Source organism: Gymnoscopelus microlampas (genome assembly GCF_963454915.1).
Source record: "Gymnoscopelus microlampas genome assembly, chromosome: 10".
Lineage (NCBI taxonomy): Eukaryota > Metazoa > Chordata > Actinopteri > Myctophiformes > Myctophidae > Gymnoscopelus > Gymnoscopelus microlampas.
In genome coordinates this window covers 25,086,392-25,103,154 of record NC_139947.1, presented here as the reverse complement: position 1 = coordinate 25,103,154, position 16,763 = coordinate 25,086,392, and the positions used below count along the sequence as shown (strand labels likewise).

Genomic DNA, 16,763 nt, shown 5'->3' with positions numbered 1-16,763 from the left:
TACAGTCCAAACTGAATGGGTCAAAATCACAACCATTCTTTTGTATATCACTGCAAAGAATAGGAAGAAATCTGTGATGTGGTTCCTTTGACAAAGTTGCGAGATTAGCTCTGGACAAACAGACAGATACACAATGAGAAGCCACAGTGTAAAAAGCATGCAAGTGATGCAGAAACCGCAGATGGCCAATATATAATTTTGCCTGTTTGCAGCAGCAAGAACATTTTCTCCAGTTGTGGATGCATGAAAACTACAGGTTACTAGCGTAACAACGGTTCTTTAATATTCAGATTTTTTAGCGAATAATAGAAAAAGGACTCACCTTGAAGAGGTCTGTGAGCATGAGGTTGCTTGGAACCTTAACAGAGTTGACCTGCAGGGCGGCGCCACTGTCTACCATGCTGCCGTCACTGGAGCCGGGGGTCACACAGAGCATGACGGGCTGAGTGGTGCCCAACAGCTGGTTATCCACCTGGATGTTCTGGACTTTAAGCTCCAGGACCTCGCTGGCAGCCGTGCGGGTGAAGTGGACGTCGATGCCGGACAGAGTGGTGAAGACGAGCTCCTCCGGCAGCTTGTTGACCAGAGACACACCAACACCTTCCTCCAAATTCACCAATACCTGTTCAGCATTATATCACCACAGGGATTAGCCACTGCATCATTTTACAGTTCATGCATTCCATGACATTGCGTTAATCATTTAAACCCTATTTCGGTGGTTCTCAAACTTTTCTAATGTCAAGGAGTGCCCCCATAAATCTCAGAGTTACAGACCTACAAGGGTCTTACTCTTTTGGAACCCCCTCATCAATGAACACTGAGGGTCCCTGGATCCCACTTCGAGAACCAATGCCTTCTTTCATACTCCGTATCACATACATGTATGTGATTCACATACCAGATTCAGACCTCTCCACAAATTTTCACTTCAGATTCACATTTGAAGTCAGTGAGCCAGCCGGAGAAAGTCTTCTACTTAGAAACAATAACTAACAGTATTATTACTCTGCCTTTTGTCTGTTAAAAAACTGAAAATAGAGCAAAAGAAAAATGGGAAAAAAGTAAGGAATCCTTCCCTAGAAAGAACATAATAGGCATCAAATGACAGAGATGAGATGATTCACTAACACCTACTGACGGCTGCCATAAGGACTGAACCACTGTTGAGGCTCTTGTACAGTACTAGAGGTTCCGGCCACTACGCAGCCCTCACATGTAGAGTTCGGGCGGCCCTCACACCTACATTGCACCGCCGATCCGACTGATATGGGCATATATAGAGCAGGGGTCGCGCTAGGATTTTAATCTGCCGGTCCCAATGTCCGGAAGGATTCAAATTTATCGGACATCTGTCATAATTATTTGTATGCATTAATGACAAGCAGGTGCGTAAATACAGCCTAACACTTAGGCCTACAGCATTATATTTTGGATTGAGCTATTTGAACATGAACCATCATAATATACACATTTTATATAGCAGGGTCATCTTACACAAATACATTAATTACCATTTGCGCATGCTGCGTGTGTAATGGTTTCTCAATAATCAATTGCGTTTGAACGCATTTTCTAATCAAAGGGCACCGCACAAAATTGGGCATTTCAGATTAATCCTTCATTACGTGGCTCAGCTGACCTGTTAGGGCAATACATTATAGACCACTACTCACTCACAGGAGGTTATACTGTATAGTTAGGCAGTGGATGCCGTCCGTGCGTCTAGTTGGGACAGCCGTGGGAAAGTTGATGAGTTTTAACGTGTCCACCTCATAGAGTTAAAAATAGGTCCACGATTATGATTAACGTTGTGTTTCACCTGGATGCATTGCCATAGTTGCAGTAGCCTATAGCTATTAAGAGTATTTACGCGTCTGTGTTGGATATTTCATCTTCAACCTGCACTGTTGTTAAACTGTAGGGCAACTTGCCAACTTTACTCACAAGTGCCCTTGTAATAGCCTAGTATCTGTGACATATTCTAACTCGTAATGACACAACTTGTGTGTGACTGACTGTTAAATACACAACTTTATATAATGTAACCCATGCCATGCATTATTACTTGTGCATAGGGAGGATGTGTAACTGATGTGAATGTGTCTCCATGTACCTCTAGCTCCTGTTCAGGCTCTTTCTTCGGAACATTGTCTTTGTTCGGATCATCCTCCGTGGTGGAAGCCCGGATCATTCTGCGCTGGTTGAAGTCACTGATCTACACACACAGGCATAGAGAAACTAACTGTTGCAAATGGCAGGTCTCTGTGCACAACAGTTCAGCTAATGCAATCCTGCCAATTTGAAATCACACACTTGTAGACACAGCCGATCTACAAGCTCACAGCACATCACGTCGAGTTGTGAGCTAGTAGATCTGCTATGTTCGGCACACAACCCTGGCGTGCATCAAAGTATAAGGGGAACACCACGGAATATCAGCTTTTAGGCCATAATAATACGATTTCCGGTAAATAATACTACTAATGGTAAAACATTTATTAAAAAATGTAAATAAATCCAGGGTATGAATTATTAAATGATCTTTTCCTAACCTGCAGTACTCGTGTTGGTCCGTCCGGTAGCACTTGGACCGACAGCACCCCAGAACCAGGTCTCATCTTTTGGTTGATGAACTGCTGGTCTGGGCCAGGATTCATAAATCCAGAGTCTGGTCCCAGAACTACCTCTGCCCCATCGTACAGTCCTGACACCCCGCCGTTGGCCTGAGGGTCAGAGATCATTCATTTCAGAAAAGTAACAAAAGTTGAAACACTACAATCATAGAATTGTTTTGTAGAACTCACAAATAAATTCACAAGGCAATTACCGGTAGTAAAAGTGTTTATCTCAGTTTATAGTCTGCCAAAATTTTGCACAAAAATACTCAAAACATATTGTTGCTCTCGGGCATAAACCTTGTAATTCCATATTTCAACGTATGTGTTTTTTAGTAAATTAACGCCCTAGATCGTTATACAAGAGTATCATACAAAAGTTGCGAAAATAGCCGATCTACAAGCTTACATCACAATCAATCATTGTACAAATAAATTACAGAAATCTCTGTGTCTTTACAAATTTGTCTTGATAACTTTTTTAGATTTTTTTGGCACTAGTTTGAAAAACGGATAACAGTGCAAATCCAGAGGATGGTATGTGTGATGGAAGCTCTGACCACCCACCTGGACTACCAGACGGGGGAGCCCACAGGTCAGCATGCCTGAGCTAAAGTGCCATGTCTGGGTGGTGCTGCGACGCGAGTCTGGCCTCCTCAGCATCAGTGGCTCATAACTTGGGAGAGAGGAAGACAGAGAGAGAGAGAGAGAGAGCGAAAGAGAAGAGAGAGAGATCAGAATGGTCCTGTCTGTGACCTACCCGACACAAAATGCCTCACAGCAACAACTTCCATGTTTGAATCTTAAAATAAAATCTGTACCTTTTATGTCCTCTCCCAACAGAGAGAAGTAATAATCTCCAAAGGAAGAACCTCAATCCCACATTTTTAAAATCTCCTCATGGTGGTGCTACAAAAGCCCATTTCACGTTTTGGCCTATGACTGTCGAACCGAACCGTACAATCAACACCTTTTTCTCCTGGATTCCTTGGATCATGACTCAACTTACATGCCTTGTTTGTGCCAGATTACATTTTCTGTTGTTACGTTTTCTTCAAAACACACTTTTTGCTACTACTCCTACAGGCTTACAGAAATCGGTACACATTTTCTCTGGGGTCATGTGATCAAAATGTATTAGTCCGATTTTTCAGATCCACATTCCAATTTTGCATTCCAATGTTGGCGGGCCGTGAGTAGAAAACCCGGCCTGGCAGAGACCTGTGCTCCGAGGGGCACACTTTTCTATTTGCAAATGTAACACCCGGGATTCAAACTTCGTGGGAGATCAAATCTACCACTCATACAAGAAGGAATCCCCACTTGGCCAAGGGAGATACTGGGCATATGAGCTTCAGGCAGTACTACTTGTAAACCAATAGGTGTCCTACCAATAGGTGTCTAAATGTCTCAGTCGAAGACTAAGGAGACCACTTCCATCCACTGCAGACATGCTACACTAGTTATATTGGACTATTCATATATTCTACCATGCAGATTGTTCAAAATAAAGATGTATCCATAATAGTTTTCTGCAGATTGCAGGTTTAAAGGAATTGTATTTAATACATTTTCTGCTCATTTATACAATTTCCCTGCATGTTAAGACAATGTATTTTCAAAAGACTTCAGGCCACCTTTCTCTCTCCATGGAGAACCACTATGCAGGGCTCTGTTGTGTCTGGTAAACCAATGGTTCTCAAACTTTTTCATGTCAAGGACCCCCAAGTTGATTATATTTGGACGCAGATGCCCATCTGAAAAGATTTTTTGCCAGGGACACTCATTGTTAAAATGTTTCAAAAATATTTTTGAAAAACTTTTTTCCCCCCAGCTAATGTATATAGGATTATAGTGGTTAAACTTAATATGATGCAACATTAAGTCATTTCCCTGGGGACCCCTGAGCTACTATAGTATACTAACCTGTTATCGGTAACGGCTGCCAGCCCAGCGATGTCCAGAACCAGGGAGGAGTCCAGTGGGCGGGGCTGGGCCGGCTTGCTCTGTGGAGGGGAGGAGCCTTCATGGCAGAGCATGCCTGTACCCGTCATCCTCCACAGCTGAGATCTCTTCCCAGGCTCCTGTTTAGTTTATTTGACAAGTATTAACATACAGTTAACATTCAATCCGGGAACGCATCTACAAATGTCTTCTAAATCCTTTTCTGAAACACTTAAGTTGCGATAATATCAGTGGTTCTCAAACTTCTTCATGTCAAGAACCCCCAAAATTAACACAGTAAAGTCCAGGACTTCTTTCCATTGTGGTCCTCATACACACAACAAATACATGTCCGAACACATGAGCGACAGTTCAATCAATACACATTTTCCAGTAAACAATACACATAAAACAAAAAAAAACCTGAACAACCCTTACTAACCTGCAATGAATTAAATATACTACCTATATCATACTGGGCCCTTATCCTAGCTTAAATGTCCTCAAATTCCTGAGCAACACAAGGGACATGCTTGGGAATATATTCATGCACTGAAAAATCCTCAGCATTCATTTAAGAATAGATATGGTACCAATTGGACCCTTAGGGGTCCATCTGGTGCAATTTGTACGCTCCTGGAATAAAATGTAATTGGTTGTGCTGACATGATTTTACAAGGGCGTCAACGATATCAAAATTACAATATCGACAGTTCCTGAAAAGAAGAAAAACAAAACAAACATTTTAGATGCTTTCCTAAAACAAAGACCTTTCAGAGCTGGCCAGCATTTCAGGCCAACAAAATTACTTTGAGTATGGGAGGAATGCTTTCATTCTATCCATTTTAAATCAAGTATAAACATTGGTACCGTCATTATTTCACTATGTAAAAGTACTCTTCATGGTCTAAGCATTAGTTCATGATGCCTATACCATGTACTAGACCACAGTACCTTCTTTTTCAGGATGACTCTCTGAGTCTTGGTCTCCACATCCAGAACCAGTTCAGCAGACCCAACCACACGCTTCTTCCCAACAGGCCTCTTACCAGCATCCCTGGATCAATGAAATCACATTCAACCAGGTGTCCTTATTCTGGGGATGTGTCAAATGCACTTTCTTTTCTAAACTAAAATAAAAAAAAAATGTCTCCAAACATATTACATTAAAAAAGTCCACACATGCCATGGTGCAATGCATTGTGAGCTTGTAGATTGTTTATTTTCAAATAGTCAAAATATAAAACAGGGCTTAAACGGTTCAATCATTCTCCCAAATCAATTGGCTTTATGAATAAACGTTCACATATAACAAAAACAGCATATTTTTATACATTATTTTATATATAATCATAATGAGGGGGGTCATTTCAAATGGTTCATGGTACATACTGTGAGAAGGTGTACGTAGCCGCTATGTAGATGAAGTTCTCGTAGTACAGCTTGTTGTATTCGCTGAAGAAGTTCATGTCGGCTGTGACCTCAGAGGAGCCTGCACCCTTGGCGGTGAGGGTCAGACAGGGGGGCAGAGTGGGCTCATCACAGGCAAAGTCCAACACTGCGCCTGCTTTCACCTCGGTGTGAAGACGCATGTCAGCCACACCATGCTGCCAGAACTGGATAGGCACCTGGGAGAAGAGGATCATTGAAGGAAGAGTGAGCTCCATCAATCAATCAAGTATTTCCAGAACATTATGTTTTTGAATTATGGACAAAATGCCATTTTCTACACTGAACCAACAGCTAAAGCTTCTTCTAACTCAGTGCTTCTCACCCTTTTTAATTTCAAGGACCCCCATTTTGATATGCATAGGCCATGGACCCCCATTTGATCCGATAGTTTTTTCGGATCAAATGTAAAATCCTCAGCGTTAATTTAACTATTGAGAGCGTACAAATGGAACAGAGCCATACAAGATGGGTTCATTTGGTTCCTTGGAGAAGAAGGGAAGTCCACACACTGTTCTGTAGCTCTCAGTAGAAAGGTTTTATTAAGGCGACTACGTTTCGACCCCCCCCCCGGACCCCACGTTGAGAACCAGTGTTCTAACTTATGTTCAATGCGGAAGTCATTGCACAACATCTGAGAGGGTGTATCTATTACTGTACGTACTTCAGAGAGGTTGACAATGCGGAATGGTGGTGGCAGCTGGTCTGTGTCACTGAAGCAAATCTGGTAGGTAGCTCCCTTCAGGGTGATCTCAGCCCTCAGGAAGAAACAGTTTCCCAATGTGTCCCTGTTAGAAAAAAGCATTGAAACATGTGACTTCAATTTCATAATGGAAGTGAATAGTGGACAACTTGGGCTGAAACATTTCCCAAATTTGGAGTCATATGTCATAGAGACATCATAGATGACAGAAGCAATAGGCTAGCCTCATGAAGTCCAAGATCAGCTCAGTGGCCTTGTGGTTAAAGTGTCCACCCTGAGATTGGGAAATCGGGGTTCCATTCCCCCGGCCAAGTAATTCCAAAGACAATAAAAATGGGACCCAATACGTCCCTGCTCGGCACTCAGCATCAAGGGTTAGATTGGGGTTTAGTCCCAAATGACATACTAGCGCCATGCAGGGGGTGTCCTTGTACATCAAGCCACCTCATGCTGCGGAAACAGGAGATAAGCTCCTGACCTATGGGCCACATGGCTCTGCAAGGCTTACTTAATGCTCAGAAATGAATTAAGTCATTCAAAAAAGACATGAACAAATGTCTTTCAAAAGTGTGTTGGGCACCTCATGTTGATGTGGAAGGATTTTGGCTTGTTGACCTCGAAGCCCCCAGACCAGGTGCAGTTGGGTGTGTCCATGAGCCGCACACAGAGCAGCTGATCGTAGTCATTCCTGGGCCAGTGGAAGACCACACTGGAGCCTGGTGGCGTGGAGATGTAGTGCTCTGGGTTAGCTGTGCCCTGGGAAACCATTCACATCATGTCAGGATTTTTTTTTTCATTCACATGTGATAAAATAATTAACCAAATAATTAACCACTTTAAGATTTTTTTATAACATTGTCAATCCCCCCCGATAAAAATAAAATAAATAAAATAGAGCATAAGTGGTTAAAATACCTCTGGTTTAAAGAAAAATATCTCACCTTTCCCCTCGCAAACTCTCTCTGAGAAAAGGCGAGTTTGTGTGAGGAACGATTGTCCAACAGGTAACGTGGGGCAAAGGTCACAATATGCGTGTCCCTGTAGCGTCCCTTTCCTTTCCGCACACTGATACCTGTTTTTCACAAGCCAATATCAGTATCATTCAATTTAAAATTCCACTCAATTCAGTTGCCTAGTACTATGTTGAAGTGTACTGTATCACTGTGTCTTGCCTATGTTGTAGATGAGGCCGGGTCTGTTGCCATGCTGAATGACCTTTACTGCCCTCACACCGCTGCCTCCGTCCAGGGAGAAACCCTGGCACCAGCCTGGAACGCCATCCGGGTGGATCCCTTTCCCAATTCGCATTGTGCACCTGGGCATTCATCCAGGAGGATGGAGAAAAGGGAGGGAAGAAATAATAAGAAATGGAGAATTGTTTGTAAAAATGTGACAGCTTGACAAAACCCTTTAGCAAAATATCCACTTTTTATGGCAGTGCAAGACTGCCATATCACATATCATACAGTATGTGATGCATTTATCTTTCTACAGATGTAGGTAATAACACACCAAAAAAGTTAGGACCAGGCTATCCTGAACTTTTTTAGTGCTTATTAAGTTATTTTGCACAATGCAGAAGATGCCAGCTAGTAGCGAATGTGGGAGGAAAATGGATTATGACTGCTGATGCCAACCACTTACATGGCAGGTTGCTCCTTGTCAGTGTAACAGAAGAGCAGAGGACTGAGGCTTCTGGCTAACTCGTGCTCCTCAAACTGACCCCCCGCGTCCGTCTTCCCGTTGTCCTGGCGGAAGATCAGTGGCAGACCTGAGGGAGGGAAAATTATGAGTTAGTAATCAAAATACTCTTGAAAACGTTCTTGATGTTTGACTTTATGTCTTTGCAGCAGCATATTGTAGAGGAATTTTCAAGCTGTTGCTGTGAAGAGGGACATATTGTGGTTTTTAACAGTGATGGCAGGAAAATAAAGCCAGGTAGGAAAATAAAGCCATATTATACTTAGATGTACAATGGTCGAGCCGATCCAAAAGCTCACAACTTGTGAGCTTGTAGATTGGCTATTTTCAGCACAGGACACTGGCGCGCAACTAAGTATAGATCAGGCTTTAAGAGCTTATGGTATGTACAAATGTGACCTCTCCCAACTATCACTGAGGTTTTCTATTCAGACATTAATGAGAAACGATGCCGATTTGCATTGCTTAACTAAGCGGCCTTGGGGGATAACTGGGGGATAATTACCTGTCTTGTTGATGAGCCAGTAGGGAGCAGAGATGAGTATCTTCAGAGCTCCCTGCGCACGCAGGATGATGCGGATCGTAAGGCAAAGCAGGCGTTTGTTAACGTCATAAAGCCGCATGCGCACAACGTAGTTCTGCGTGCCAGGCGGGATCAGCAGCTCTTTGCATACAGGGAAGTTCTCTAGCAGTACACCTGAAGGGAAAACATTAAAATGCCAAGAAAGAGATAAGAAAGAAGAAGAGAAATGAAAGAATTTAATGATAAATGCCCTTTTAACCCTTTTAGATCACCTCGTCGGTCATATCATGCTCCTATTTAACAACAACTCCGTTGCCTTGTGGTCAGAATGTCGGCCCTGAGACTGGGAGGTCGGGGGATCCATTACCCGGCCGGGTCATACCAAAGACTATAGAAATGGGACTCAATACCTCCCTGCTTGGCACTCAGCATCAAGGGTTAGATTGGAGTTAAGGGGGTGTACTTGTACATCACACTACAGAAACAGGCCATAGGCTCCTGCCCTATGGGCCTCATGGCTCGGTAAAGCTTACTTGATATTTAGCAATACATGCCAAAAAAATATCTTATATAATCTTATATCAAAACACAGCCATGTTTTCTTGTGTGTTCTCGACTCCCAACCAAACCCAAAACTAGCCTAAAAGAAGTGCTGTTCTCCAAATACAAGTGGACATAGCTTAACTCCCTGAATAGTAGAATCCTCTGCCGCCCGCCCCCACCCCTCCTTTCTCTGTCTGTCAATATACCTTATGATGCTACCGAGTTTATTGTATGTATTACTTGAATACATTGAGTACAATGTACCACAATGGAAACAAGCCCCTGGGGCTTTTTATGTTATTCTTTTAGCATAACCTTGTACTGTACTGTACTTGTATTACCTGTACTGTTAACTCATTGAGTGCCATCAACATGCCAATGACGTGTTTGTGTTTTTGAAAAAATAGTAAAAAAAACTTCTTCTTTTTTTTAACATGTTCAGAACCCAAGATATCATCATATGAAGATTTGCAGCTCCATCCACTCCTTGTTTAACTTAGAACTGAAAAAGGCTGTATCTCGCTTCCTAAGCACTTTTTGTTTTCTGTGAAAAAAACGCTGGCACTGGGACAACATCATTTTGAAATAATTCTGGCCAATCTAGCACTCAATGAGTTAATAATCAATAAATCAATTCCTACAAAACAAAATATGAAGTGCGCTCATGTAGGCTTGGACCAACAAATTTCAATCAATAATATAATTCATGACATCCACCCATCAATCAATCGTCAACGGTAATTCTCCATGTTTGACATGCCCACTTTTCAACGTTGACATAAGATTCCTCCCTACGTTATGTTCCCCCTACTGTACCTATCCTATCACACTCGGAAATACTATGTCACATACAGTCGATACTCTTGAAATGCTGTTTCACCAGGACTTTAAATGCAACACACTGGCTTTTAACGTTATTATCGTCAATGTTGTTTACCTAATGTCTGTTGTGAAATCGGTTAATTTATCAACCACTTCTGGGGGCAACCAACGATAATTTAGGTCATTTTCTAAAAATGACTAGTGTAAAACAGCTTCTTTCTTTTTTTTTGCTTGTAAACCCTGCCCACATATACAGTTAGTTAGTTATGCTGAACTGAATTCCAACAGGGATGGCTCAGTAGAACTGACATGAGCAGAGATCTGACCTAGCTCCATGTTCTGGGAGGTGTCAGCGGCGTGAAGCACAGCCTCTTTCCCCGGCTTCAGGGTGCCTTTGATAGACGTTCCCTTGATGTAGTAGTTGAGGTCACAGGGCAGCAGGTTGGCCACTACCACGGTGGGCAGCAGGTAGATGGTGTGGCCCGGCTGGCGGTAGATTTGCTGGGTGCCACTGGACACCGTCTTGGCAGGCTGCTGGTCTGGGTAGTTCTCCTTTTTGATCACCACACAAAACCTGGGAGGAGATGCAGAGGAAGGACAGAGGAGTCAAGGGAAAGGAAGTGGAAAATAAGATAAAGGGCGTGTAGAGTCCTGATATGTGCGGATCACAGGTGTATCTCATTTTTGTTTGAAAGTCAGAGGCACGTTCACGTGGAGAATCATTTGCATTGCTCCACACCCCATTTCAGACCCCCCATAAAAAGGCAACCGGAAACTAACGTCAGACAAAAAGCTTCATCACTCCTCAAAATTGACAGATCTACAAGCTTACAATGCGGCGGTACGCACCCACTTGACAACTTGTAGATCAGCGGCATCGCAAGCGAGTCTCTCACGCGATGGATCTGCTTGCTAATAAAGTAAATAGCCTACTCTCACGTGTAATGAGAATAAGAAGTTAGTTTACAAAGTTTAACCTCACGACTAAAGGCTAATAAAACTGGGAAAGGATATTATATAATTATATTGAACAATTGCTCACTCACCTTTGCCGAGGTAAAAACATGATGCTGGAATTCGCCAATAATAAATATCCGATAATGTTTTATCAGAGCTTTATTGATTACAGAATACGGAGGGGAATCTGTCCTTTGGACGAGCATACTATCCGGAATTGGAAATGGAGTAATGGACACAGCTAGATTTCATCCATACTATACTGCTCAAAGAAATGTGGGGAACACTTTGATCCCTTAACTATTTTGAGTTTTCTGTGTACATACTGCTAACAAAAACAGCTCAAAAGAATTAAGGGATCAAAGTGTTTCCTTAATTATTTTGAGCAGTGCATATCGTAGCGCAACATTGGAGTTGGCATGAAAGCCCAATAGGCAGAAACTGCAAACACGCTGAGGGATCTAATAATTCGGCTCTAAATGAGTCAACTGAAAAGAAAAAAAAAATCGGTTGAATTTATATGTGTTGACAAATGTTGGGCACATACATATTTTATTTGAGGTTTGGCACTATTGTAATTGATCTAGCATGAAGAATAAGGCATTCTAATGACATTCGCAAGCTTTGCTACCATGTAAGTCTGCCTCCGAGCAGGCCCATTGTGTTTTAACTTTTAACTTCTGGTCACTTGGCTGCAAGCAGACATTTTGGGTTCAATACTTTCCCCTTCAACATGTTTGACCATATTTACCTAAAGTTGCGTTTGAGGTTGTCCTCAAAATCTGCAGACTGGCACTCTCTCTTGCCGCTGCTGACCTCGCCGGGTCGTTCCACGCTGGTCCAGTGGACAGGAACCTTACAAAAGAACAGGCCCAGGCCTTTGGGTCGAGCCTGTAGCCGCCAGGACGTCAGGTGAAGGGGCACAGCTAAGGCCTCACCAGGCAAGATGGGTGGTAGCACCACTGGCTCTGTGGGCACATGGTACAACTCAATCATTAAGTGCGGATTCAGACTGGGTCCGATTGATTCGAACCGTTCCAGAGTACGATTGCCCTCTCCCCACTGGCCAGCATTCACACTGGCCAAGATTCTTCCGAACCCGAGTATACTTCATTCGACTGTAATGGTACTTAGGTGCCTCAGGGGGGCGCTGTGGACTATGGGGCTTTGGGAGATAGAGAATGTCATGTGACAGAAGAAGAGTCAGTTGTCAGAGTTTAGAGCGAATAATAAAGTTTGTGTTCCTGACGTTGCCTTGAGTTATAATATTAACAGAACAACAATACACAACCAAAGCAGTGTGTCTTTGAAACATCGCAACGTAATGCCGGCTGCAATTACCGCATGACCGTTACGTCACTGACGCATCCTGGGTGGCATAACAGCGACGTCACAGACTAATCCGTGGTATTTTTATCCTAGCGGCAGGGCTCGCTACACATGTGTTTTTTCACGCTCGCGCTACTCAAACACTATCTGGATTATTATTTCATGTCAACATTCAGGTAGAACTATCAGAAGGTATATAACCCAGGTAGAATAATGTGTCACTAATGTGATATAAAAATGATATATGATTAGAAGTCTACTTCCTTCTGTTGGTACGGATGGCTTTCACATTGCAGCGTTCCGTACCAGAGTATGCATCAATCGGAACCCAGACTACCTCCCCAGGTACCCATTCCTGGGTACGGTTCAGCGTTCCGTTCCAGGGAATGGTACGCAGTGTTCACACTAATCACAACATCTGGCAAGAGGTCCTGGGTCCGCACTAAGAAACTAATCTCTCAAGAAACTAAGCCATAACAAACAAGAAATTGCTGTGCCTTTGGCAGCCTTGTGATCATTATAAGTGGACATAAATGACACAAATAATGACACAAATAAATGTGTTGCGTTAACAGTGTTGATCACACATGGATGATTTCCCCCCCCCCCACATTTATGTTTCAATGCTTAAAAAGAAAAATAAGAAAATGCGAAGAGATATCTGAAACCTAATCACGATATTGCCAAGATATCTTTCAGTCTTTCTTCAGATCAAAATAAATGGGAGATGTGAACTCACTGTCTGGGGCAGACGGGCTGTCCAATCTGACCTCCATGGGGACCTCCAGCCTGTTCTTGACCATGAGGGCAGAACGGACAGTGATGACCTTCCTAGCACTCCCCTCCATGGTGATGGAAAAGACCACTCTCACAGGCGGCAGAGCCGAGAACTAAGGGGAGAACATTTCCACACACATGGACATGTTTTTAACCACAGACAGGCAAAAGCTTGCAGACAGGCAAAAATTGCCTGTCTGCATGCTCAGAATAAGTTGTAACACTTGCTTGTAGTTTGGCTAAGTGAATTAATTGGAATAGAGGGAAAGGAGTAGGGGGCCAACTGGCCAAGTATAGTTGGGGGACACCGGTCAACATATTTTTGTGGGAGGTCAGTTGTACAGTATGTCGACCTCGAATTCAATGTATTAATTAACAATTACTGTATACAATAAATCTTGCCAGACTTACATAGACATGAGGGTGGATGATGTTGGTTCTACTGATGGGACTGCCAACCTATAGGAAAAAGATAATAACTTTTCTCATAAAGCTCAGAGCCAATCTGTGGGTTGACAGACCTAGACACAGAGAACGTACAATAGCATCATCAAGATCACTTTTTCTTTACTTTCAAATTCTAGGCTCCAAGACACCATTATCACACTGTTCATTCTACAATAACCTATAGACACCCTTTGAGTCTTCCAAACAATTCATCCATCATCCGCTCACTCAGCACATGCACCACTCACGGTGTTGGACGGATTGTTCCTGTCTGGAGCGGCATAGCGGAAGAAGACGCCCACTTTGTCAACGGACACAGGTTTGACCTGCTCCCAGCCGCCCACGCGCACCAACAGCTGGTGAAGCTTCAACTCATGAGTGTGTCTGCAGAGAAGAGGAAGGTGGGTTAAGAAAGATCCTTATTATCTAATGAATTACATTTGAATATTTCTTTGTAGAAATTCATGTGCTGCAATGTGCAAACACAAAATTAGTATCATATTAAAATGTGCTGCTGCACTTCTTCATGGCAGGTAATTTAGACCAAAGGACACATGCAACTGTGCTAATGCGGCGACTGTGATAACCTTTTAACGGTTTATTATGTCAAACAAAAATGAGGACAAAATGTCAACGTTTTTTACATTTATCTTTTAATAGTTTTTTTAATAAAAATGTCTCCCAATTTCCAATATCTGTGTAATCCCTTGTCGCTGCTAATTCCTACGGTTGGTCCTAGAGAAGGCCCAAACAACCACGTGTCTCCTCCAATACGTATGATGTCACCGGGAGGATGTAACACATGCGGAGGAACACGCTATTCCACCTAGTTCCACACCCCACTGAACAGGCACCCTGACCAACCTGTAGGAGTCGCTAGAGATCACCCTACCCACCTCGCTTCCCTCCTGTGAACATGGCCAAGTGCGCTCGTTGAAACGCCTGGCCAATCCCGATGCACAACAAAATGTTAAACAATTACCTATGACGCAGTTTCTCACGGGCCTCAAATTCAAATGGGATCTCCTCCCCAGGCAGCACCTCTCTCCACTGGCTGACGTTGTGCGTGTCGTCTGTTCCTGGCCCATGCATATCAGAGATGGAGTCAGCACTGCCACTGTGAGAGAGAGCCACCCTGTTGGGGACATGGGCACACAATAGAAGAAGAAAGGAATGTATTACTGTATATTTCCATTCCAACAACATGGTTTTACTGAAAACATTGCACCTGGCTACAGCTGCTATTGACGATGAATATATACCACCCACGTAGTAATACAGTTTCTCACAGCTCCGCTTCAAACATATTCCTCTAATCTAAAAATAAACATCTTTTACACCTGGATTGTTAGCAGAAGGAAGGGGGAGCCCCGCACATTCTCTTCACTTACAAAAACATTATTGGTAAAGATGCAACGTTTCGCTCACTCGGGCCTTCAACAGGCATAAAGAATCAGCTGGCACACAGCCAGTATATACAGTATGACAACTCTCAGAAAGGCGAGGGCCAATCAAAGCCACACGCCAATCCGTTACCATGGAGAGGGGCAGCCCAGGTGAGTTAAGGTGGCATTTTTCCCACGGTAATATGAATATTCTTAAAGAACAAGAATAAATGTGCCAGTGCCAGTTGTTCCATTTTTACAGTAAAATTAACAGTCACAGTGTATACTCACTGACCTTGTGGGAGTGGTGGTAAGAGTAGCGAACCACATGGTACATCCCGTATGATTGCGCAGGGCGTATGGAACAAAGGGCTGCCTCTTCTTAGAGAGTTTAACGTCAGCTGGAAAACAGTCACAGAAGCAAAAAGTCACATTCAAAGAAGGGACAGGTATTATTGACAGTGTGTTACTGTGATGATTGTATTGGCATGCACCTTGTTTTGCTTCTATTGCACGGAATAGCCAACATAGCATGAGTGGTCCAAAGAAAAAGAGAAAATATTTTGTAGTTTAGAAAAAGCCATTAAAAACCTTCTAATTGAAGTCCTTTTATACAGGACATTTATTTGGGACTCATTTACAATGCTTTGGCCATTAAAGCTATAAATATGATATTATGTACAGTATATAATCTCAAATTAGGAATTTGAAGATTTTTGTTTGTTTGTTGATTATGGACTCGCCGCCAAACTGGGTTGTGGGAACAAATTTAAAACAAGAACAAACTTTAAATTAAAAAACATTTATATCAATGTTATATTACCCAAATAATACATTTTGCAGAGCGCTTTAAAGGCTTTTTTCTTTTAAATATAAAAACACAATTGACGAAAAATATTCAAAAATATGGGTTTACATAAGAAGCTCTGAACTTGGTTGCAGGTTCAGTATGTCCAATATTTAATTAGTATTCTATGGTGCATGACAATGCTCTGCAACACTGTACATGTTTATTGGAAAGAACAAACTTACTCAGCATTAGCATTATCTTAGAAGGATTACAGTCAAGTGTACATACTGTAATGACGGAAATTCATTAGTACCTTAGTTCATAAGGTACATGTCATCCATGTTCTCACAATGACTGCACCATAGTGCACAAAATACTGGACACAAAGATCAAAAGGCAGACAAAAAGATGATACATTCCTTTACCAAAGAAATCTGAGATTAACTGATTAATACATGCAACAACACAATGTATATAATACTGTATAACAAGTGTCATGATGGTACACCTGGTGAGATTACCATCATGTTCATAATCAATGAATTCACTCGGTTGATCAGATATGACAGATATTTTAGCCCTGCCAGTGCACAGGGGCTGTAACACCTAGTTCAAACCAAAGACTTGCGACGAGCCAAGTTGAAACCACTTGCAACAGAATTCTGAAAACTGTGGTTTGCTAAATTAGAAAACTGGACAGTATACATCAAAGGCAACAAGCTGAGACCATTTACCATTTCCAAAGCATCAGCTACTTCTACTTCTACAACCTACT

At 42.5% G+C, this 16,763-nt stretch overlaps 1 protein-coding gene across 4 annotated transcripts in view; it reads right to left on the bottom strand.

Moving 5' to 3' along the window:
* Positions 1-16,763, bottom strand: part of vps13d (vacuolar protein sorting 13 homolog D) — a 68,249-nt gene that overhangs the window by 8,561 nt on the left and 42,925 nt on the right. For all 4 annotated transcript variants that reach the window (XM_084070204.1, XM_084070207.1, XM_084070206.1 and 1 more), the window contains 20 exons: positions 15,494-15,599; positions 14,796-14,948; positions 14,062-14,197; positions 13,778-13,825; positions 13,329-13,479; positions 12,012-12,228; positions 10,630-10,877; positions 8,921-9,112; positions 8,359-8,485; positions 7,887-8,029; positions 7,656-7,786; positions 7,295-7,470; positions 6,676-6,799; positions 5,955-6,190; positions 5,517-5,619; positions 4,545-4,702; positions 3,186-3,294; positions 2,556-2,726; positions 2,117-2,218; positions 323-622 (listed from right to left, as the gene is read on the bottom strand). In XM_084070204.1, the coding sequence (XP_083926330.1) occupies positions 323-622; positions 2,117-2,218; positions 2,556-2,726; positions 3,186-3,294; positions 4,545-4,702; positions 5,517-5,619; positions 5,955-6,190; positions 6,676-6,799; positions 7,295-7,470; positions 7,656-7,786; positions 7,887-8,029; positions 8,359-8,485; positions 8,921-9,112; positions 10,630-10,877; positions 12,012-12,228; positions 13,329-13,479; positions 13,778-13,825; positions 14,062-14,197; positions 14,796-14,948; positions 15,494-15,599 (3,131 nt within the window). The remainder of the gene's footprint in view (positions 1-322; positions 623-2,116; positions 2,219-2,555; positions 2,727-3,185; positions 3,295-4,544; positions 4,703-5,516; positions 5,620-5,954; positions 6,191-6,675; positions 6,800-7,294; positions 7,471-7,655; positions 7,787-7,886; positions 8,030-8,358; positions 8,486-8,920; positions 9,113-10,629; positions 10,878-12,011; positions 12,229-13,328; positions 13,480-13,777; positions 13,826-14,061; positions 14,198-14,795; positions 14,949-15,493; positions 15,600-16,763) is intronic.